This window comes from Paroedura picta, chromosome 11 (assembly GCF_049243985.1).
Source record: "Paroedura picta isolate Pp20150507F chromosome 11, Ppicta_v3.0, whole genome shotgun sequence".
Taxonomy (NCBI): Eukaryota; Metazoa; Chordata; class Lepidosauria; order Squamata; family Gekkonidae; genus Paroedura; species Paroedura picta.
This window is the reverse complement of record NC_135379.1, coordinates 47,958,971-47,981,670: the sequence shown is the minus strand read 5'-3', so window position 1 is coordinate 47,981,670 and position 22,700 is coordinate 47,958,971. Positions and strand designations below refer to the sequence as shown.

At 37.1% G+C, this 22,700-nt stretch overlaps 1 protein-coding gene and 1 long non-coding RNA gene across 51 annotated transcripts in view; both read right to left on the bottom strand.

The window, feature by feature from the left end:
- Positions 1-22,700, bottom strand: part of CLASP2 (cytoplasmic linker associated protein 2) — a 135,388-nt gene that overhangs the window by 55,712 nt on the left and 56,976 nt on the right. For all 50 annotated transcript variants that reach the window (XM_077303100.1, XM_077303102.1, XM_077303110.1 and 47 more), the window contains 10 exons: positions 16,115-16,194; positions 10,456-10,548; positions 10,186-10,331; positions 7,726-7,861; positions 6,668-6,738; positions 6,366-6,425; positions 5,757-5,834; positions 5,350-5,517; positions 3,788-3,843; positions 3,439-3,609 (listed from right to left, as the gene is read on the bottom strand). In XM_077303100.1, the coding sequence (XP_077159215.1) occupies positions 3,439-3,609; positions 3,788-3,843; positions 5,350-5,517; positions 5,757-5,834; positions 6,366-6,425; positions 6,668-6,738; positions 7,726-7,861; positions 10,186-10,331; positions 10,456-10,548; positions 16,115-16,194 (1,059 nt within the window). The remainder of the gene's footprint in view (positions 1-3,438; positions 3,610-3,787; positions 3,844-5,349; positions 5,518-5,756; positions 5,835-6,365; positions 6,426-6,667; positions 6,739-7,725; positions 7,862-10,185; positions 10,332-10,455; positions 10,549-16,114; positions 16,195-22,700) is intronic.
- LOC143820389 (uncharacterized) lies at positions 19,384-21,883 on the bottom strand. The gene is made up of 2 exons (XR_013225331.1): positions 20,302-21,883; positions 19,384-20,262 (listed from the first exon to the last, which is right to left on the bottom strand). It is a non-coding gene; the product is annotated as an uncharacterized LOC143820389 (long non-coding RNA).

The window sequence follows — 22,700 nt, the reverse complement described above, 5'->3', positions numbered from 1 at the left end:
GCCACATTTCAAGCATTATCAAAATCTTCTCAACCACCACAAAACAAGGGTTGCAGGGAAGCATTTGGAGCATAAATTGTGGAGTGTGCTGTCCAAGATTTGGGGAACAAAAAATAAACTCATGAGGAGGATTGCTTTAGAAGATCTTTAGTTCATATAACTTCTAAGAAAATACCCACAATCATCATGCCTCACTAGCATAGGATCAGACAAAGTGCTTTTCCAATCCTAATTAATCCCCTGCCAGGATTCTTTCATCTTCAAAGTGGTTACAGTCCTTTAAAGCTTATAGCATCTTGGAGTGGCTAGGGGGCAGGATTAGCATTGGGGAGATTCGGAGCCATGAAGTCCTTCCCTCATCTTCCTTTTCTATTATACCGTAAAGCCTGAGAATGCCAAGTCCCCCTCCCTCCCCCTTTTAACAAATGGATGGTGTATCGCCTTCAAAATTCCGTGGCTCCTAAAGAGCAATGAGCAAGCTCAGGGAAGTTTTCTGGTCTCTGGCCCTTTCCAATTTGCAAATAAATTTGTTTTGACATACTTGTAGAGTCTTCAGAGCCCCCCTACTTTGTCAGTGAAGTCAAATTTAACTGTCTTACAGGGTCATCATGTTTATCATCAGGACTGCTGTTACAGTAGTCATACTAATGTACTAATGTGCAGTATCACCATGTGCACACACACATAGCAGTAAAACACCTAGATGTTAACCATTACTGTTATGTGAAATAAGTATCCTCAGGCTGCACTTCAGTGTTAAATGGAATCAACTGTTTGTTAAATCCAGGACTACTACATCTAAATAAATTATTTTAAAATGGATAGCAGAATAGAGGTTCAATGAAAAATGTGGAAGTTCTAGATGCTGTAAGTACTGCCTGAATGCAAGGCCACTGGGAGACCCATGCAGGAGGCCAGAAATGAATATCTTTTTAAAATACTGTAGAATAGATGCAGAAATACAGCAGCCTTGCAAACATGTATTACTGCTAGATAAGTTGGATACCAAGAGAGATTTCACTCTATCCCAGCTGGGGTCACCAATCATTTCTGTCCAAATAACCTTTAAGACAAATGCACTGTTACATGCACTGCCTAATAGTATTCTTTCCTTTTGTAGTGAGATTTGCAGCATACATGCTAGTGCCTCTCTCCAAACCTACTCCCTACCAAGTTAGAAAATGATTGGATTGAGGGTTCCAATTCTATGGGCCCCCAAAGAAGGTGCCCCATCTTCCATTCTTTCCAAAGGTGGGGGGAAAGGCATTTACACTTAAAGGAAACAGGATGGCATTAGTGAATGCCAAATTCATTTAAAGAGCTCACAGTCTCTTCAAATGCCTGCTCCAAGCTGAGAGTTCACTCTGAAGACATTTAAAGGGACTGAAAGTCCTTTAAATGCACTCCAACTGTGACTATTTGGTGGTTCCAAAAAATCCCAAATATTTCTTGGATTTTTCAATATTGGCCATTTCAGATAGCTGAAAAGTAGCAAAGTAAATATATTCTGCTGAATTAATACCTAAAAAAATAGCAATTGGGTATTTTTTTTGGGGGGGATTTGTCTCAATTAGCCAAATGCACACCCATAGTTCCACCTAGGTTGCCATTTGGGGGACCTCCAGGAGCCAGAGTGAAGGAACAAGGCTGTATTACAGGAAGCATTAAAATTCTTTTATTTTATTTCCTCTGACTTGTGAATATTTCAGTCTACATTACGTATCAGGTCATAGCTTTGTTTATACAACATTGGGAAAAATTTATAACAGTTATTTTCAGCACAAAACTGCTCTAACAGTTTATTTATTTGGCTCCCTCCTAGCCAAGGTTGCTTCCATATTAGCTCTACTCTTCCTATACACACCTGCACTTTCCTATTATTTCCTATTATTTTTCCAACAGGCTTCATTTGCCAGTTTTTTATGTCCTCTGGATCACCAAATTATTAGCTTCTTGTGCAAATGTCTCTCATCTCTTGCCTGGCTGCCTCCAGGATTTGCACAGTTGCTTTTGCATAGCAGTACTATTTAACTACTGACTGTAGTCTCTGGGGCTAAGAAAGGGTAAGTACAAAAACTAGTTATGGGTGAAACATTTACCCAGGACTAAGATCTGTCAACAACTCAGCTTAACAACAAAACTCTCTTAATAATCTTTTTAATTTTAATTTCAACTTTTGCGATAAGCTACATGACCATTTTAATCTACACAAGGAAATTGTGGGATTTTCAAGATTGTCGTAGCCAAGGGGAAGCCTATCCAGGAAACAATAATTTCAAGACAAGAGCGTGCTATTTTAAGTGGGAAAGACCAGCAATGTAGTTACAAGCAACCCTCTTAGGAAGTAAACAGTTCAAGTGAATGAGATTTTCCTTATGAGTAAACTATTCCTAATTAGCCACTGTTGTGGGGATAAACATCACAAGACTTCACAGAGAATACACTGCCGTATTAACAGTTGTATAGAATCCAACTGATTACAGAAGACTAAAGCCTCAAGCATGTGAAAGACATATGGAGAAGACCCAAGGCAGAATGATGATAGATTGAACCAATTTCTCATACATTTCTTTGAGATACTTTTACTTTCATACCATTTTCTTCTTTGTACAACCATGTCTACACTCAGAATTAAGAAGAAATTCTGAAATCAGTTTTATGCAAGACACCAAACACTGATCTTTCATGTAAGACAGACATATGTGAAAAATAAAAGTTCTCCTATTCAAGCTGGAAATGACACCATCATCAGGAGAAAATAATGTTTTAACAATTAAGCTGTTTCATTAGAAATCGGCCAGAAGGCTAGATGATACTATGAGAAGCAAAGCTAGTGAGTAGGAACTACAAAAAGTTGATTGGAGCACAACTATACAATATCATATACAATCACAACAGGTCACGGTCAAAAGAGGTAGTATAGAACATATATAGAACAAGATGTTCCTACAAAAGTCAACATTTTGCTAATGGATACTTTATTCTGAAATGACAGACAGACCTTTAAAAAGAGGAATGATGCTTTATTACTTAGATGGCTATAGTTCATCTCTCTGTTGGGGGGAACTAAATTAAAATGGTTTTCATGTTATAGTAATCTTTTTGCACCAATTTTTCATCTAAATGTCAAAGCACAGAGGGCTGTACAAAAAGGCAAACCAAAGTTTTTAACAAAAGGTCATTATGAACCACAGTGAAGCTTCTGAAGGATTGAGGCTTTAGCTCATGGAATCTTTATGTTGGAATAAAACTTGGTTAGCCTTTAAAAGTACTCTCATACTCCTGTTTATTTCTGAGAAATTCAGTCTTTCAGTTCACACAACAGGCCAAGGGGGTGACATTACTGTAAACGCACTGAAAGATACTCGCTTGGTGCATATCTGTCCAGACAGAATTTCAGTGAACAGCATATTGTACTTTTAAACAAAGTTTCCTCACCTAGTGAAGCGTAGGATCCTGGAGGTAGACCAGCTGCTGCTAATCGTCCAGTTCCTGCTGGCTGGCCAGCAGTATGACGTGCCTTAGCACCAGCAGCTGCATTAACATCAATGTCACTGCGAGATCTCTGCAGCGTTCCTGGGCTTGGGGCAGCCTTGGTACTCCCTGCAACTACGAATAAAAGTGAAAAATTAAACACTAAGCAGCCTTTTCCTATTAAAGATGTATTTAAATGCTTTTAAGTCTCAAATTATAAAGGGTCATAATCTTGACATGGTCTTTTTTTTCAAGGAACTTTTAAGAGGAAGTCTGGATTAGTTTCTGCATGGAGGAAAAAGAAAAAAATTACCTCTGCCAGCTATACTTGCTGAGCTGGATGTAGACCATTTTGAAGAGAAAGGACGGCTGAAATAAAGGCAAACATATACTTTTAATAAGGAAAAGCTCCCTTTCATCACTACTTTCCTTGTATTTTATGATGCCAACAGACGGATGCCTAGACTAGTAGTTAAGATGCTGAGCTAGGACAAGGGAGATCTAGGCTCAGATCCCTAACTGGAAATCAAGTGTGGGCCAATCACTCCCAGACTAAATGGCCTTACAAGATAAAATTGTAAGGGGAGAAATTCACATGCTGCCCTGAACTCTTTGAAGAAAAGCTAGGACAAAAATAAGCTAAATTGATAGCACAGTAGTTACAATGAATAACAATGAGATCCCTGTAGATAAGGTACAATGAGTTTCTTTTTTTAAAAAATTTAATTTTTTTAGTATGATTAATAAATAACAGACAATCAACAGAAACGCCCCACCAAAAACAAAATTCACCACAGCACAACTCTGTAGTTTCATAAACCATTTGAATCCTGTACAATGAGTTTCAAATCAAGTGAGATGCAGCAAAACTCATTACTGGATTGTCCCAGCATTCCTAAGATTCTAACAAAAGCCATGAAAAGGAAAGAAGAATTTAGCTGCTTCCCTCTCTGTGGTTTTGTTGGTCAAAAATCACAGTACAAGAGCTATTTTGGGCCCTTAAAACAGTGGTTCTCAACCGTTCTACAGCAATGCCCTGCCCAGCGTTCCCCAGAGAACGCCTTGGCTCGGCATCACCGCCTCGGAGCTCACCAAGGCAGCGCGAAAAAGGCTGGTGCCACAGGTGCTGGGTGGGGCATTGCTCCCTAGGCTCCCCCGGACAGAGGCGCGGAGGAGGCCAATGCCATGGTGCCGCCGCTGCCACCCTCCTCCCTTCTCCCAGTGTTCTCTGGGGTCTGCAGCGACCCCCGTGAGAGGCTCCATCGACCCCCCCTTGGGGGTTGCAACCCCCAGGTTGAGAACCGCTGCCTTAAAGGAAAAAAAGACACATATGCAAAAGATGAGAGGCATGTCTTTTTTTTCCTTTGAAGATTAATAACCGTGAATATTGAGGACACAGGGCTCATAACACTATCAAGGCTTATAATGCATATCATACAATGAGCGAATGCCTAATCCAGCCAGTGCCAAAGAGCAAGTGTGGTGTAGTGGTGAGTTCTGGACTACTGGACTGGTCACAGACTCAGCCTAACCTAACTCATAGGCTGTTGTGTGGATAAAATGAAGGAGAGAACAGTGATATAAACTCCTCTGAGCCTCATTAGAAAGGTGGGATATAAATGGAATAAACAGGCTAAAACGAAACATGTATAGGAAAAAATAGTATTTAAGTGTGACTAGATATGCTAAGAAAGGGGTGGAGAGGCTCATCCCATCCCATTTGAAATAATGCAGTGTGGACAGACAACATCTGCATTCAAACTAGCATTCAATTTATACTGGCAAGTCCTTCATTCATCAAGTAAAAAACACCCTTCCAAAAGTACCCATGCATTGATGTCCAGGTTCCATGGTTATTTATAAAATAACTCTTACTTGAGGCTTTCCTGTGAGCTGGAAGATGATCTGTCTGACTGTGGAAGTGATGTGACGCTACCAGAATTTTTCAAATATGTCTGGAGACTTCTTTGATAGGATGGTTCAAGATTATTATACATCACCTCTGCTTCACCTGGAAAATGATTCCTTAAACCTAAGTAAGTCCTATAAATTAATCACAAAAATAACATTAACTAAGAATTATAGGGTTTTCCAAGCATTTTTTATTCAGGTAACTGCTAAGATGAAATGGTTGAGAAAAATTTATTCATTTAAAAATGTGTGAACCAAGCCTATCTAGAGTAGTAGTAAAATACAATAGCTCACTTAGAATAATGATTTATCTTTTCCTGTTAGAAGGCAACTAAACATTTAAGACTCACAAGTGAGCATTTATGTCTTACTTTCTTGCCTCCACTCTTGCTTCTGCATCAGCATCATGAATGCCCTTTTTGATAGTTTCAACCAAGACAGCTGCATGTCTATCAGAGAAAACCAAAATCTATTATTATTAAATATTTGCAATAAATTTCACTTCCTTAATCTTTATTTTTCTAATATTAAGTCTTCAGTCTGATAATCTAGGGAGTGAATTCCCAAGCATAATTAAGAGGACCATATACTCTTCAGATTTTACTAGTGACGCCTACTCCATAAAAAGCCCCAATGCAAACTTTACCTAAGAATGAATCTCTATATAATTTATCAAGGCGGAAAAAACAATGTTTGAAATAGTTTCCTTAGAATAAAATCTTGCAGAAACTCTGGTGTTTGAAGAGACTTCTATGAAAATTCAGTTAGCTGACCTCATTAAAAACATATGGAAACAGCTTGGTTATTTCAAATCAAGTGTTACATTTTAAACACCAACAGCAGAACACAAAGCACCAAGAGATCATGCAACTAGCAGTAAACATAACTGTTGCAAAACTTAGCTATGCTGTTTGTGAGATTAAGGCAGATACTGAAGTTGTAAATTACTGATAATTTTACTATACTGGAAGAATAAGTACCTTTCCAAGGAATGAGTTTGCCATTCTTGTAACAACAGATCTAAAAATTCGAAAGAACGCCTAAAAAAGAGAAAAACCAAGTTCAGTACATAGTATAAGTTTAATAAAAATCCAGACAAAGATCTGCTGTAAAATTACAAATGTGACTGTCATATATCCATATTTTGCCCTAGTGGAACTGTAGTAACTTGTAATATGAGAAACTTTCTCTATGAGCTCCTAAAGAAAAAAATCACTAATAACCTGTATTAAGGGTGTGTGTGTGAATAAAGTTGGCATTCATAAATGCAAAAAATACTCACCTCCTAACTGCAACAGATTTTGAGGTACAGTTGCTAGTTATTAAAGGTATGAGTCTGGGTACATGAGTATGCTGAAAAGAGAAATATATATTCTAAAATCGCAGAATAATCAATACATATGATGTTCATCTGGTACCGTTTTTCACTGTTTACAGTTGGCTTACATTATTTTTTACAGCTGAACTACATTCATGGGTCACAAAAAAACTTGTGGTTTACCTAAACCAGTTTGTTGAATAAACCCAGGTTAGTTTACCAGACATGTACAACAGACCACAGTTAATAAATCCCAGTTGGTCTGCTACCTTCTCTCCTGCCTCCATCCTGAATCTCCAGATGCTGGCAAATTTCACTATTTATGCAACCTGTTTGCTGCTATGCAAGTAAAATAAAGAGGGGAATGAGGAATGGGGGGAGGAGAAAGACTGGGGCAAGTCTAGGCATGCACCTAGCTCTTAGTCAAAGATCTTCAATCTCTTCCCTTTTTAAAGTTTGACTCTTCTACATCTCTCACCACATTTTCCTGCAGCCTTTCAGTGCAACCATATAGCAATGAATTCTCTACAAAATATTCAAAGACCTTTTATAGACCCTTCTCTCCCGCCTTCAAACCCCTGAAATACATTCTCATGATTTACAGTGTAATCTTATAGTGTTACTCCAGTTACTCCACTGAAATCAATTGAGTAAGAGAAGATACACTCTGCACCAGACTGCACTTTTGCGCTTGGACCCCTAACCAACAATTATTGGTTATTATTTTCTTCATGTTGTTTCTTCGTGTTCTATTATTTCTTCATGTTGTGATGCTATTTCTAAACAAGTTTTCTCTAAAACAAGTTTTCTCTAAAAAACAGAAGCTAAGGAAGAAACACGATGGTGGAACTGCATGCAGTCAGTTTGGCACTTCACTTCCTTTGCATTACCTTGGCCCGGGCCTTCTACTACCACCATAAAGGGCATTAAAATATGGTTTTGGTCACACAGAAATGCACAAGCCAACATGCCTGCAAGCTAATAAACATATTTTAATAAAAGTAAAATGGAAGCAGACTTACACGAATAATAAATCTAATGGCGGCACACCCAGAAGTAGCCATGACTTTGGCGCTATTAGGGACCAGATTAAACAGAGTAGGCACAATGGCTTCTGCGCCATGATCAAACTTGTTTCCGAGAACAGTTGAAAGATGGCTGCAAAGCATTAAATAACACCGGTTATAAGATATATTTCATCAGCCCAAAAGGGCTTTATCTGATTTATATAAATATATGATGATAAATAAATAAATAAATAAATAATTACTCAGTTAATCTAATTATTCAGCATAAAACAGCTACTCTAACAAACTTTTCAATATACTATTATTTAATTTGGACTTTTCAAACATTTAACACAAACACATCAACACTATTTTGCTCGATCCATGAAGTTCACAAGTTACACAATGAAGTCTATTATTCATTTTCAAATAGCAGATAGTCAGAAGATCTTGGAGATCATATAGCACTTTGGAAAATAATCAGCTTGTTTGCTCCCCAACATGTAAAAATGCAGAATCCAGATATTCTGAGGTAGTCAAAAGAATTTTCACACTCCAGTTGTATGTGAAACGACCATATTTAACACAGTGAATGACACTTTCTACAGCAGGAACATCATCAGCCATCAAACTGAAGGCAGCATTATACATCTCTGAACCAAACATATTTACTTGGAATAAAATACAAAAAGGATCAAAATGGGCTATTATTTGTCCCATTTAATCATCTGTAGCCAACTGCATGTAGCTCTTGATTAAGATAACTCAATTTTAGAAGAAGGGTCGAATATTTTCCCTGGATTTGTCAGATGTACAAAAATTACATATCAAAATAAAGCATCTTTCACCATGCAATTTTTTAGTGTGCAGGAAAATAAAATTTTCACTTTCTGAAAATTGGGAACGGTTGACAAGGGTCAACCCAGGGAGTAATATTTCTCACAGGACATTTTTTAAATGGTAGTTATAAAAATAAATATGACATATTGCAATCCAGTAGGTGAGAACAAAAACTACATGCATGGTTTTATGAAATAATATTGTTAAATTGCCCCATCATTTCTGCTGAATAAAAAGCATTACATTGCCTTTATATCTATTCAAGTCTAAGTCTAGGAACTATCCGAAAATAAAAGACTGGAGAGTGAAAGCATCCATAAATTATGATGTTATAATGTAGAGCAGAGTATATATGTTTAGCATCAGTAGTTATCAAACCACAGTCTCTTTTAAAATCTTCTCCTGGACAAATATACAAATTCCATTTGGCAGGAGGAGGAGAAGAAGAGTTGGTTCTTATATGCCACTTTTCTCCACCAGGAGTCTCAAAGCAGCTTACAATCACCTTCCCTTTCCTCTTATCACAACAGAAATCCTGTGAGGTGAGGCTGAGAGAACCCTGACAGCACTGCTCTGTAAGAACAGCACTAGCAGGGCTGTGATGAGCTGGCTGCATGTGGAGGAGCGGGAACTCAAACCCAGCTTGCCAGAAGTCAGTGCTCCTAACCATTACATCAAGCTGGCTTTGAAAACTAGCTTTGTAAATGGGGAGTTTTAATTTTGCATCAATGACCTTGAATAAGTATAAGCAACAACAACAACAAATCAGTTATAATTAAATGAAAAGGATCAAGTAATGATTCCAGATTAGCAAGGCGATTCCAAATTTAACAACTTTTATCCCAGCTAGAACAGAAACGTGAGGAAGACCAAGCTCTAGTGAATGACAAATGAGGCGATACAATGAGGAAGAGCGCATCTGTGAAAAACTTCAGAAAGACTGTAATTGCAGGGGGCCAGTAACCCATATAGGAAGGGCCTAGTTCTTATTTACACCTCATAATCTGAACAACTTTGATGGCCATTATGTCTGGCACATTAGTTGCAGACCTCTGAGGCATTAGCCTTTGTTACAAAATGCTTTAATTAAAAGAGCTGAAAAAATAAAACAGAGTCTGATGTGAATATATCAAACGATTAAAACAAGAAGGTAAATAAGTCCTCATTACCTTCTATGCCTACATTATTTGAGTAGCAGCCCATCAATTTGAACAGAGGAAATTAGAAATAGTGGGGAGCCTGAAACCCTAGCTATTATTGTTGTCTGGTCTACTGATATAATTCTACTTTAAACTGTCTAATGCATATTAATATTGCACACATGAATATCTTTCTGGGGCACTATTCATGTATGTTATTAAATATCTTTATCACTGAATCTTTAATAAGGGATTTGCAACAGTAGGAAACCACGGATCTGCAAAGACAAGAGAGCTGCCATACTACCTATATAACAAAAGAAATTTGCTATAGCTGGGCTTGGGACTCTACAGTGGCCATGAATTTCAAATATTACTAATACAATTGCAAAGAATTAAGTAAATTAGGGACGACTGTTAATTTTCTGCTCTCAATGTCCAATATATATAGCACTGGCAAACGACACTTAAGTGTTTTAGGTTAACATGTACTTACGCTACAGTAATGCATGCTTCTCTAACAACTTGTGATCGGAGGTCTTTAGCTGATAATTTAAATGCTCCATCCAACAACCGTAAATGCTGAAAAAAGCAGTCATACTGTGCTGCTCCAGCAACAAGCAGTGACCGGACCTTCTTAAGCTAAGGGAGGAAGAGAGATTAATAGATATAACTGCATTTCTAATTCCACACCAATCTAGCATACAGCTACTAAAAAGTTCATTTAATTACATATGTAAAGCACATTAGTACTAAAAATATATACCGCATTGGCTCGTTGATCCCAGTCATGTTTGTCATCTGACAAGATTTCCCTGATTTTATTTAGCGTTTCTTCGAGTTCACGACTAGAATAAATCTGGAAAACAAAGATCAAGAAACCCTTTTGAATTCCTGCACAGAAAAACACTTAATTCTAGCGAGCCATGCAACAAGCATTTGACAGAAGTGACAAAACCTCCTTTACAGTTAATAGGTTTATTGACAATCTGATGTGGACTTTCTTTTTTCTGGACTTTCTTTGAGTAATTATATACCCTACAAGGTATCACCAAGATTCCGCCAGCATATGCCATAGAAGTGAAGAACAAATTTGAACTGCTTGATACTACTGAGAAGCTACCTGAGGAATTGTGGCAAGAATTTCAGTCTAATGTCATAGAAGCTGCTTTAGAACATATACCATACAAAAAGCCAGAAAGAAGATGCAAATGGTTAACATCTGACACCATCAAACTTGCTGAAAAATGAAGCACAGAAAATCTGCTGGCAAGAGAGATGAATTCAAGAGGCTAAATGCAGATTTTCAGCGTGCTGCCAGACAAGATAAGGAAGCGTTTTGGAGGCAATGATGCAAGCGACTGGAAGAGGAACGTACTAGAGGCTACACCAGAAGCCTCTTTGTTCAGGTGAAACAAGTCCGGAACACCTGCACTGCTCATAAAGTGACCATCAAAGACAAGAATGGAAAAGACTTGACTGATCAAGGATTGATGGCAACAATATGCAGAAGAATTATATGCAATCACCAAAGTGCCTCAGTCACCAGCCAAAAACACCTGACATGAATTGGAACCACCTATACTGGAAGAAGTTATCTGGGCTATGAAACAGCTCCCAAATAATAAGGCTCCTGGCAGAGATACCATTCCAGTGGAACTACTCAGATCTGTTCCACCAGCAGCAATCACACAATCAGTTGGACACAACTGAACAGATATCATCATCATCATACCCTACAAGCAGAGATACATTATTGCCACTTGCGAAAATCCAAGTTTTTTCATAACTCAAAGATTGTTAATGTATGTGAGGGGCTAAATTCCATACTCCTGCACGTCTATCAGTTATAGCATACCCTGTTTTTTGAGATGACAAGGCCAGGATCATGTGCCGTGTTTTCAAACTCTTCAAGTCCTTGGGGTGTCTTGAGCTCATGGCTACCAAATTCAACTTTTTACCTAGTATGGACTAATCTTAAACATTTTGATAGCCTCCCGACATGATCAGTTTGTCAGTATAAAACCTAGTTTAATAATTAAGGAAGCAGCTACCCAAATACCATCCTTATGCTTCTACATTCCAGACATGGCACACCAAAAGTAAACTTGGAGACAAACTACATTCATTTTAGGGATCATAATAGGACATTCAGATGGAAACAATCCAATTTATGCTGTAGGATTTTTCAGTATAGGGGAGGGGGACACACACACAGAAAAATCCAAACAGCAAGTCTAATCTGGAGACCATTTATCATTTAGAGACCCTTTATCATCATTCTAAGGCTAGGAGACCTTTATTAAATCACGGCTCTTCTGCGTTTTAACTTTTTAGCAACTGTTTTCTATTTTTAACTCAGTATTTTAAAATAGAAAGATGGGCATTCAACTATTCAAATAAATAAAATATAGGTTAGGAAACAAGGTAACTTATTTAAGATAATAAAATCAGAGTCTAGTAGCACCTTTAAGACCAACAAAGATTTATTCAAGGCGTGTGCTTCGAGTGCAAGCACCCTTCGTCAGACTATGATCTTCTTACATGACAGGAAATATAATATACTTATTTAAGGTAAGTAAATAATTCAAAAGCATGTTTTAAGATTCCTCCTCTAATCAAGACTTCATACACAGCGTTGTTTTCAATTGTACTAATTCAGCTACATAATCCCAGCAAATAAAGAAATGTAAAAACCACTGCAATGACAATGGAGAAAACAGCAGTAAATGTTGCAAGAATGCTGGACCATAAACACTGCTTTAAATATCTCTTCTATGCTACAGTAAGCCAACAGAGGGCACTTGCTCCTTTGCAAACATGAAGAAAAAAATGGAAATAACACTCAAATAACAGTGAATTAATTGACAAGTGCTATAAAGAGAGCACAAGGTTTACAAATTCTTTGAACATTGCAAGAGAATTTCTTTTTTTCACAACAGATCATGAAGTTTTCCAGGTTAACAACTCCAAACTATACTGAGAATGGAATATATGACTCTATATAAACAAAGTAGTACAGTTCTTGATTACTGATGGCCACCAAGTGCTATTAGCTAAGAACTGGGGGGAAAGCAATACAATTTAGGCTTGGATAAGTAAAGTATGGGAGTTGGTTACCTAAATTAACTGAGTTGTTAAAGCTGAGAGGTGGAATGCTAAACATGCTTACTTCTCTGATTCCTGGAAGCTCTCTTTCAACTTTAGGAATAGAGAATTAGGTATTTAATTGGAATCTTCAACTGGGCAAGTTTTGTATGACAGGGCTTGTCAAGTAGCAGATGACTGGGGAAAGAAAAGATTCTTATATACGTAATTAATTTTAAATATGCAAGATAAAGCTTGTTAGACAAAATAGGTTTAATATAGCTGTGACACGGTGTTCACAACTTCCGTGAATTGATTTGTTTATAGGCTGCTTATCTCACTGAGTCTAGACAAGATATCCCATGACATGTATTTTAATCTGCCTGACTCACTAAGATCTCGGTTGTACAACTATGTGCTCCATCATGTATTGTATTGTAAATGCATGAAACATTAATGTTTTTAAATATATACCACTAATTTTAAAAAGAAGTTTAATTCATATTTTACATTTTGCAGCCTCCAGTTCATATAGCACTGCACCTAAATGTCCCATGCCCTGATCTAGATAGCCCAGACTAGCCTGATTTTGTCAAATCTCAGAACCAAAATAGGGCTGGCCTGGCTTTTATTTCAATGACTGACCTCCAAGGGATACCAGTGTTTTGAGGTGGAGGCAGGCAATGGCAAACCATCCCTAAACATCTCTTGCCTTATGAGGACACCATACGTCAGCTGTGACTTGATGCCACTCCCCAAATGTCCCACATGATTGGTACGCAGTTCAACTTAATAGCTAAATACTCTCAAGCTAACAGGGACCAAATATTGCCAAAAATTCATGAAGGGTAAATTCACCTTTTGTCACTGCATTATGGCTACAGCAATGATGTAATGCTCCTTGCTGTCCAACTCTTTTAACCCCAAATCCTCCAAAAAGTAGCAATAGTGAACTCCCTCCGCTTAACATGGAATCAGCTCGGCATTTACAGGCATAATCAAAAAAGCATGTCTTCTCACAATAATTGTTTCCCTCCCAGGACACAGAGTTACAGCCACACTATCACACAGCTTTCTCATTTAATAACCTGAACATGTCACATATTTCTATCAGTCTTAGACAAACAGATGCCCAAAGGCTCCCACAGAGTTATTTTTAAGGTTCCCAGAAACACTGGAGTCCTATAGGACTGGAAAAAACCCTGTCAAGCTGTTACTGCTATTAATAAGCACAAAGATCAAACCCTTAATTAAAAAAAGAAAGAATTATGGATATGGTTGGCATTATTTTTGCAGGATACTGGCATGTGTTGGTGTCTCAGATTTCATGCAGGCAAACCAGCAAGCCTAGAGCACAATTCTAGCCTATCTCTGAAGCAATGCAACTTCTGTGTGGCCACTTATCACCAGACAGGGAAGCAGTTCTTTCACAAATGAGTAGTTTGCACATTGCCTGGAACATTTTGCCATAGACTTTTTAATAAGTTGTTCCTCTCCAAGTGGGTGGACTTTTCAAATGCTTTTTTAAAATTCTTACTCCTAGGTGCGTGAGTGTTTACCAGCAGAAGGTGGCAGAGGTCACAACTGCATGTGAGCCAAGAATTAATGGCCTGTGAGCAATCAAATTAATTGCATTTGTGACAATGATACAATTTAGCATGCCATTCAGCTAAATTTCTGGAAAGAGCTGAACTCTGAACTCTTCTAAAAGAAACTAATTTCTTTAATTAGCATAGTTTATCTTTGTTATTTGTTGCTTTTTTTAAGTCTTTAAATATTTGACTCAAGAGGTGTGTGGGTGCTTACTGGGAGAGCTTAATGGAATCCCACGCTGATCTTACAGTAAGTAGGTTTTTTGTACCAGTACCAGAATCTCATACATTTCAAAGACTCCTGTACACATCAATACTATATTGTAAACCTCAGTAACAACTAAATCATCATGTCAGCTAAAACTAGATGACTAGATCTAGACAGAAAAAAACAGTTACTTTAATTGCTACTATTTTAATTACTATTCACTGATAATTTCTTTCCAAAATATCTTTTTAGTCATGTCATGCTTCAAAATATAAAAACGCTTAAGATTTCATATAACTTATATATATCAATCTTTTGTTAATTAACAGGAAGTATTTTTTCATACTGTGAAAGTTTAATCAAGACACTCACCATCAATACAGCTTAAGCTTTAATTTCACACCATTTGCACAGATTATTTGAGGCTAAAGAAAATCAATTTTGTTGTGGATCAACTAAAAAGCTAGGATACAAACTGGACAGCTGATTGGTGGTAAAGCTTTCAGGCCACACTGAATCAAACAATTAAGCAGTAGTATGTATTTATTTGTTGTGGTACTTGATCAAGACAACAGCTATTGTGACAAGAATCACAATACAGTGGTTTCATTAAAGAGAGAGAAACTACAGCACATTGGTAGCAAACAGAATCTTCGAACAATGACCAAAGAGCATGCTGCTTCCACCATGTCCTGTGTTTTGCCTTTAAACACTATGGGCAACATAAAGAAACCAAGAAATTCGCAAAGAAACTAATCTCAGGAATCTAAAGAGGCATCATGCAAATATTCGGAAGAAAACAAACTCTTGTATTCTTCCTAAACATAGTCCTTTTTGCATATATTTATTCTTTATCTAAAACACCGGATTTGTCAAGCACTAAAAGTTACGGTAATAGACTATCAGCAATACATTTGTGTAATAAACCAAATTATTTTGCAACAAAAATTTGATGTCACATTATACAGGACTGACTAAAAAGGACTTAGCACCACCTTTTCCAACTCCCCGCTCAGGGCAGAATTCACCAGACTATATATTTAAGCCCCTTACAGATTAATCCACCTTACCATGAGTGCCGTATGCCATGGGGAAAGAGCAGATGTGGACAGGTTTTTTATCCTACAGATTCCTAACCAATTAAACTCTCTTAAGTACCACACACATGCTGCTTCTAGCTAGTGAACTGTTAGTTACAGAGAAGATTTTACTTCTTCCCTAGGTCATTAGCAAACTGAACCTGAAAGATTGTTTCTTTTCCACCATATAATTGTCACTTAAAATTCAAGACTGTAAAAAAAAGAAAAAAACACAAACTCACAGCTATAAAACATACCTACAAGACAGTTTTCATGGCCTCCATAAGCAAGTCATCTGATGCCACAGAGAAATAGAAGGAAATTCCCAGTTTCACTGTACGCAGTGTTTCATTAAACATTGTCAACGGCTAACATTGTACTGTTAAAAGACAAGTCGTACTATGAAAGTAGATTTTAAAAAAATAAGTAATCTCATAAATCTAGCTGACATTCCCGTACCTGTACAGAAGGGACATCTGTAAAGGCCTTTATAAAATCATCTTCATCAACCGCACCCGCTCCTCCTTCCTTGGCTGTGCCTACAAGAGTTAAAAATAATGCGTTAGCCGAGATTAAAGTGACACTTATGCAACCAAGAGATCAAACTAATCAAGTATTTTTGAAAAATCAGATGTGTCAGTTAAACAGTTCTATAGAATGTTATTCAAAATGTACCCAAATATTGGTAATTATTACTAGAAAGCCACTAACAATTCTGTACGAAAAATAATGAAATTTGTGCCAGTGTAATTATGTACTTTAAACAGAACTGCATATCTTGCATGCTTCAGTTGTATTCTACTACCTGTGAAGAGCACACTGATGACTGCCTGCCTCTCTGATAGTCAAGGGGAAAAACCGAAGGAAGACTTGCAAACTATATAAAGGATAAAAGCCTGGATCACTGGTAATCCAGGATAGAAACCAAAATCCCGTGAAGAAAGGTTGGATAATAGTATCTTATAAAGGGCCAGATGGAAACTTTGTGCCTTCTAAGACAGGGGAGGGTGTTGAATGACTACAGTAAAATGAAATTAAACAATTAACAACAGTGATTGGGATGGGATTGAGGAGAATAAGCAAAGAACTTCAAATTCTATCCCACTAGGCCAGAGAGGTGCCAAGCAGCAGCAGAAAGAAGGAAGGGCTATTAATTAGAGGTTTAGTTACATGAATAGTAGAGGCCTAATCTTTGAGATATTTGGACTTTATATGATTTATGGTACATTCATAAACACAGTTACATCCTTTCCAGTCCATTGACTTCAATGAATTTAGAAAAGAGCAGCTGCATTTGGGATTGTACAATTAGATCCAGCTCTGCCCTATATTTTCCAGTAACTCAAATACAACTTCACTGATCACAAAAAAGCGGAGTGGAAATAGACATTAGAAGCTCAAAACACTAGCCACCATTGAATGGTAACATTAGTGATACTCAGTGCTCAATTCTGCAATTTAGTTTTTACTCATGTTGATTTCCAAGGATGATATTTATCTGAACTCCAAATATAACACTTTTTTGCGTGTGCGAACAAGGCTACTTAGGCAGCTTGGTGAAAGTAAGAAGTTTGAAGACAGTTGGTACATGGAGATGAAATATACCTGAGCAAAGAGAAGGGTTAAAGGTGAGTTTTCTAGACTAAGTAAGGAACATTTGTAGCATTTTTTTTTACTTTTTCTAAAATTATTCCAACTACTTTGAGATCAAAATGTACCAAAGCACTGAGCTACCTATAAAATCTGAACCTACATGATTTATTTAAAAATATATGGCATTAAAGAAAAAGATTAATCCCCAGCAAAAACATGCCTTTGTCTCAAAACTAGCAATAAGCAAATACTTTAATGTTATACATTCAAAAGGTCACTTAATATACATACCTTTAGGGCAGCTCATTTGACAAATCAGAAAACATGTTTATGATGGGCTGGGTGAAATAGCAGTTTTCATGCTCCAGATATTTTGTACATAAAAATAGCAGATATATTTTAACACTTGAGTGGGTACACAGTGGCATTTTTACCCCATGAATGACCTAATAAAATATTTAAATTTGATTTTTAAAAAGATCCGAATAGAACTGTCAGATTTTTCTTGTACTTTGTGACTTTTGTTTTAAAACAAAAGCCACATACTAATATTCTTGTATCTTCCCTGCCACATTTTCTTTCTATTGTTCAAAATTTTATTATCTCCTTAAACAAGTAACTGCTGCTGCTGTTGTTGTTTTGGGGGAGTGACAGCACAGAGTGAAGCCTGCTCATGTTATTCTATGAAACTGCAAACTGGGATTGAAACCAAAATGGGGGGGGGGGGGGACGACAACCAGAACTGGAACAAAAAAAAAACCCAATTGGTAACAGTTAGGACCTACAAAGGTTGAACATCTGTATACATGCACAAATAAGTAAACACACCACTGAAAATTTTAGGCAGCCTTTGGAAGAGAGCTAATGACTAAAAACTAGACATCTTTCATTAAGTGACTCTGATACTTCATAGCTTTTTTTGGCTGTTGTACATATTTTATGTGTTAAGAACTAGTGTGTGTTAAAACCAGACCTTTGGAGAAGGCCCTACAGGGGCCAAAACGCTTCAGTCTATTGGTTCACATAGTGTATAGCATACTGGTTTGCAATAGCCTATGGGCTAGACATATGTTTTTAATTCCTATAGTTCTTTAAAAACTGTGCACAGTAAAAGTAATATAATTTTAACAGCAATACAGTCATTCAACAATTGTAGGTCCTAACTGTTATCAGTTGGTAACAGTTGCTGTTGTTCCAGACTGGGGATTGAAACCTGGGACCATTCCGTACAGTATTTAAAAAGTGAGTGGCTTACCGTTTGCAAATGGCATATTTTTGGCGTTTTGCACAATGTCGTAAACATCAAGCGTTATATCTGCAAACCGGCTGCTACATCCTCTATTTTAAAGCACTTGCAGGAGAATCCACAAAACTGGATTACCCCTGCGATGTAGTGCTAAGCATGATGAGAGCAGCCAGCAAGACACTTGCACAAGACATGTGCATTACCAAAGTGGCTGAAGTAGCGAGATTTCCATCTCCACAGCCCGCCTCCCTCTCTAACACTGAATGGGACTTTCTTAAAAAAAAAAACACTGCATGGAGCAACGAATAGATACACAATCATCCAGGCAGAGCACAAAATAAACTTTTCCCCACCAGTCTGCCCACAAAGCATGCCTCTTCCCCCCATTAAAAAAAAAAATTGCCACCCAATTTTTTTTGAAGCTTCAAGGCTCCAGATTGCAAGAAGACTTGCAGTAAAAGGAACCCTATGCATCTATGAATAATCCTATTTTTTTAAATGACTTATTCGTTTAAAGGCATATGCATCTATGAATAGATGTATATGCATTTAAATGAATAAGTCATTAAATATTAGCTCACAGTTCCTTTAAAGGAGGGAGAAAAATGATTGGCTGCTTGTCTTGATTGACAGGGGGGAGCGTGTATAGCACGTTCCCCTCTTCCGCCATTTCAAGCAGGCGTGTGAAATGCCGGGAAGCATTAGACGGCAGCAGAGGAGCCAGCAGGTGAGGAGTTCGGGGTGGTGAGTTTTTTTAGTGTTAAGCCATTGCGCTGGCCTAATGCTGCTATTTTTTCTGTGCGGAATGGTTCCTGGATCTCCCAGATCCTAATTCAACACTCTAACCACTATATCACATTGACTCTTGTTGTTGTTGTTGTTATTTCGATTTATTACCCGCCACTCCCAGACGGCTCTTGGCGGGTTACATGTGTCTGAATAAAATCCTTACAAAGATCAGGGAAATATTTTCAAACATGAGGTAAGACAATGTAACATGCATATCTGGAAATAGCTAATCCTAAAATTCATCAAATACACTTCTACCCTAGCAGAAATAAACATTCATATCTCAACTCTTCTTAGGAAAAGTAACTTTTCACCTTGTGCAAAAAAACAACAACACACAATTACATAAAATGTATTGTTTTAGGAAAACGGACAGCAGAAATCGTCACAGTCTATACAAAATCCTGAATGCCATAGTAAATAGGATAAATCAATATCGATCAATGATACTGACACTGTAATTTGGGACCTACAAGGGAGCTTTTGGGGAAGCTCTTGACAAGCTCATGCAAACTCTCTAGCAGCACTTCAAGACAAAATGGAATTTATGGATTCAGTATATTAGAAAAAAGTATAGCTGTGAAGTTATGACTATTGGTTATGATTTATGATTTACAAGGGGAAATGAGAATGGATTGAAATTTTGAATAGGAGAATTAATGTTTTTCTGTATATTCTTCAACAAATACAGTTGGAAGTTACTATTTGTAACTGTATTATAATCTATTAACATGTTATTTTGAAGATGGTTAATGTATTTTTATGTAATGGATTATAAATATAATTTGAAACTATAAAAAAAAGAAAAACTCTCTAGCAGCACCCTAGGTCAGACACTTTAAAAGTGACATAGTAGAACTCCTTACCCAGCCAATATTCTGACTCAAACCTGAGAGTGTCTTTTACTTCCTCATGCTTTCAGACTATGCCATAGGCAATACTGACTGGGTGTTATATACAAATCCCCAGGGATCAGCACCTTTATGTGACTCCTCTTCTTTGGAGGAGGGATCAGCACCTTTATGTGACTCCTCTTCTTTGGAGGATTTGCCCCATTCTATTTTATTTTGCCCACTATATGCAAACCTTAGGGCTAAATTTTTGGCAGGAATCTATTCTGATTTAAACTTATATTCAGATGATGAGAAGATAGTATTTTTGCTTTCAGATGTTTTACTGTCTCCCTTGGGATGGGCAATAAACTTGACTGACTAACAAGCTCATGTGCATCAGAAGAGCACTGCTCCCCATGGCAAAATTCTTGCCCCATACTCCAGGAAGGTGGGCAATTTCTTTACAATCTGGAATACTATCATTATTACTAAGGGACCAAGATAAAAATGTTATTTAACAATCACATCACATAAATTCACCCACAATTATAAATTTGTCTAAACTAAATCACCATATTCTATGTGGGTTTTTTTCACTCATACATGAAACTCATCCTGTTACCAAATTAACTTTTGCTACTATGGAAAGTGTAGTATACCTGAGATCCCAACACATGTAGAAGAGGACACTCAGAAGGGGGAAAACCTCACTGGGAGTAGTCACATGCCATTTTTGCCATGTCAACAATGAACATGAAAAATTAGTCTAAATGTTATTTCTCTTCTGTTGCTCTACTTTCAACATATGGCAATGAAAATCAATGAAGAACCCAAGTCTGAGCTAATTTCTCTGTCCACATTTATGTGCTAACTGCCATTACCTTGGAACAGCCTGGTTATATGCAAGGCCTATCATAAATTTACCCAATAGCTCTTTCACATTACATAAATAAAATAGCTGGAGTTAGACTCTGTTTCAAAGGAGTATGCTTAGTAAGCTAGTGTTACTGTTAAAGCTTACCCATGCTTCTAAATATATGGATAGATCTGATTTTCAGGCTCTAAGTCCACAAAGCAGGTTATGAAAATGGAATGTAACAGATATAAGACTCAATCAATTAGAAATTGGACATTAGAAATAAATTCACCACTTCTGTAGAATAAGTAAAAATGGATTCTTAGAGCTACTTGTACTAAAGCTCCTCAAACCTTCAATGAAAAAAGTAGTCCCAAGTTTTCATATGCAGGAATTAAATTCATTTGACAATAACTTGACGTAGTGAGGAGTGGACACACCATGAAGTTCGATCTGCCCAATCTGCTGGGTTATGGTCCAAATGTTAAATGGTTTAAATGTTTAAAGAAGTGAATCTTAAATGTTTCAGTATTGTTGATGCAGTTACTGAGTTTTATGAGTTTGTGTTATATCTGGCATATTGGACTCATGTTCTCTGTGAACTGCCCAGAGCCACAAGGGAGGGAGGTATAAAAATGTAACAAACAAGTAAATAATAATACACAACTGTTCTCCCCTAGAACAGGGGTGGCCAGACTGTGGCTCTGGGGATCATGGTACCTGTAGTCCATGGAGATCTGGACAGCAGTAGTTTGACCACCCCTGCACTAGACCAACATGCATTTTAAATATTAATACCAATCTTATAAACTGACAATTTTCATACTTGGATAAACTTGCTCATGCCACAGAAAGTGTTCCCACATAGTATCACCTTATGGCTTATGTAGGAAAACATGAGTTGATCATGATTTGTAACATGTTTTACACATGCTGCTCAGGCAAACATTGTGTGGCAGTTCTGCTCACACTTCTGTATAGTATCAACAAAAACTAACGAAACACTTTTTAAAAGTACTACACAGATGTAGTATTAGCTAAATTTAGGGTAAAAGATGGCAACCTCACAGCAAGCCAATATAAATAAGTACCTGTTGCAAAAGAAAGGATAGCAGACTGGATAAAAATGATTTTTAATAAAATATACTTTAAAATCTAAATTTGATTTGATTTTAAGTTTCAGTTATAAGTTTGATTCAAAATGAACTTGTTTCAAATGACATCTGAACTTGATACAAATATATAATTTCTTCACTCTGAATTTTTGATCCTACTGAACTTTTGAAAAAAATACTTTTTTGTAAAGAACTATAAAAAACATCTTTGTCATTCATCCGATTGCATAGTATATTAGTATATGACGGGCCAAACATTAACTCATTGCAACAGGTATCTGGGGAACCATTTGCTCTTGATCTATCCAGTAATCAACACCAGCCTTCTTCTGAATGAAATTATTCTAGTGTGATGGGGATCAAAAGTGCAGGGCAGTTACTTGGCAATGTACAGATTAAAGCAGAGAGGGAGGCAGGAAATAAAAAAACACCTAGTGCTGATTTCAATCATCACCTGTCTGCAAAATCTTATCATGGCTGCACATTGTATGACAGAGATCCTGTTTATAAATAGTGTATTGAATATAATTCTCTAGATATGTAAAATACTGAAATATTTCAGGAATTAGTAGTGCAATCCTATGCACACTTACCTGGAAGTAAGCCCCAGTGT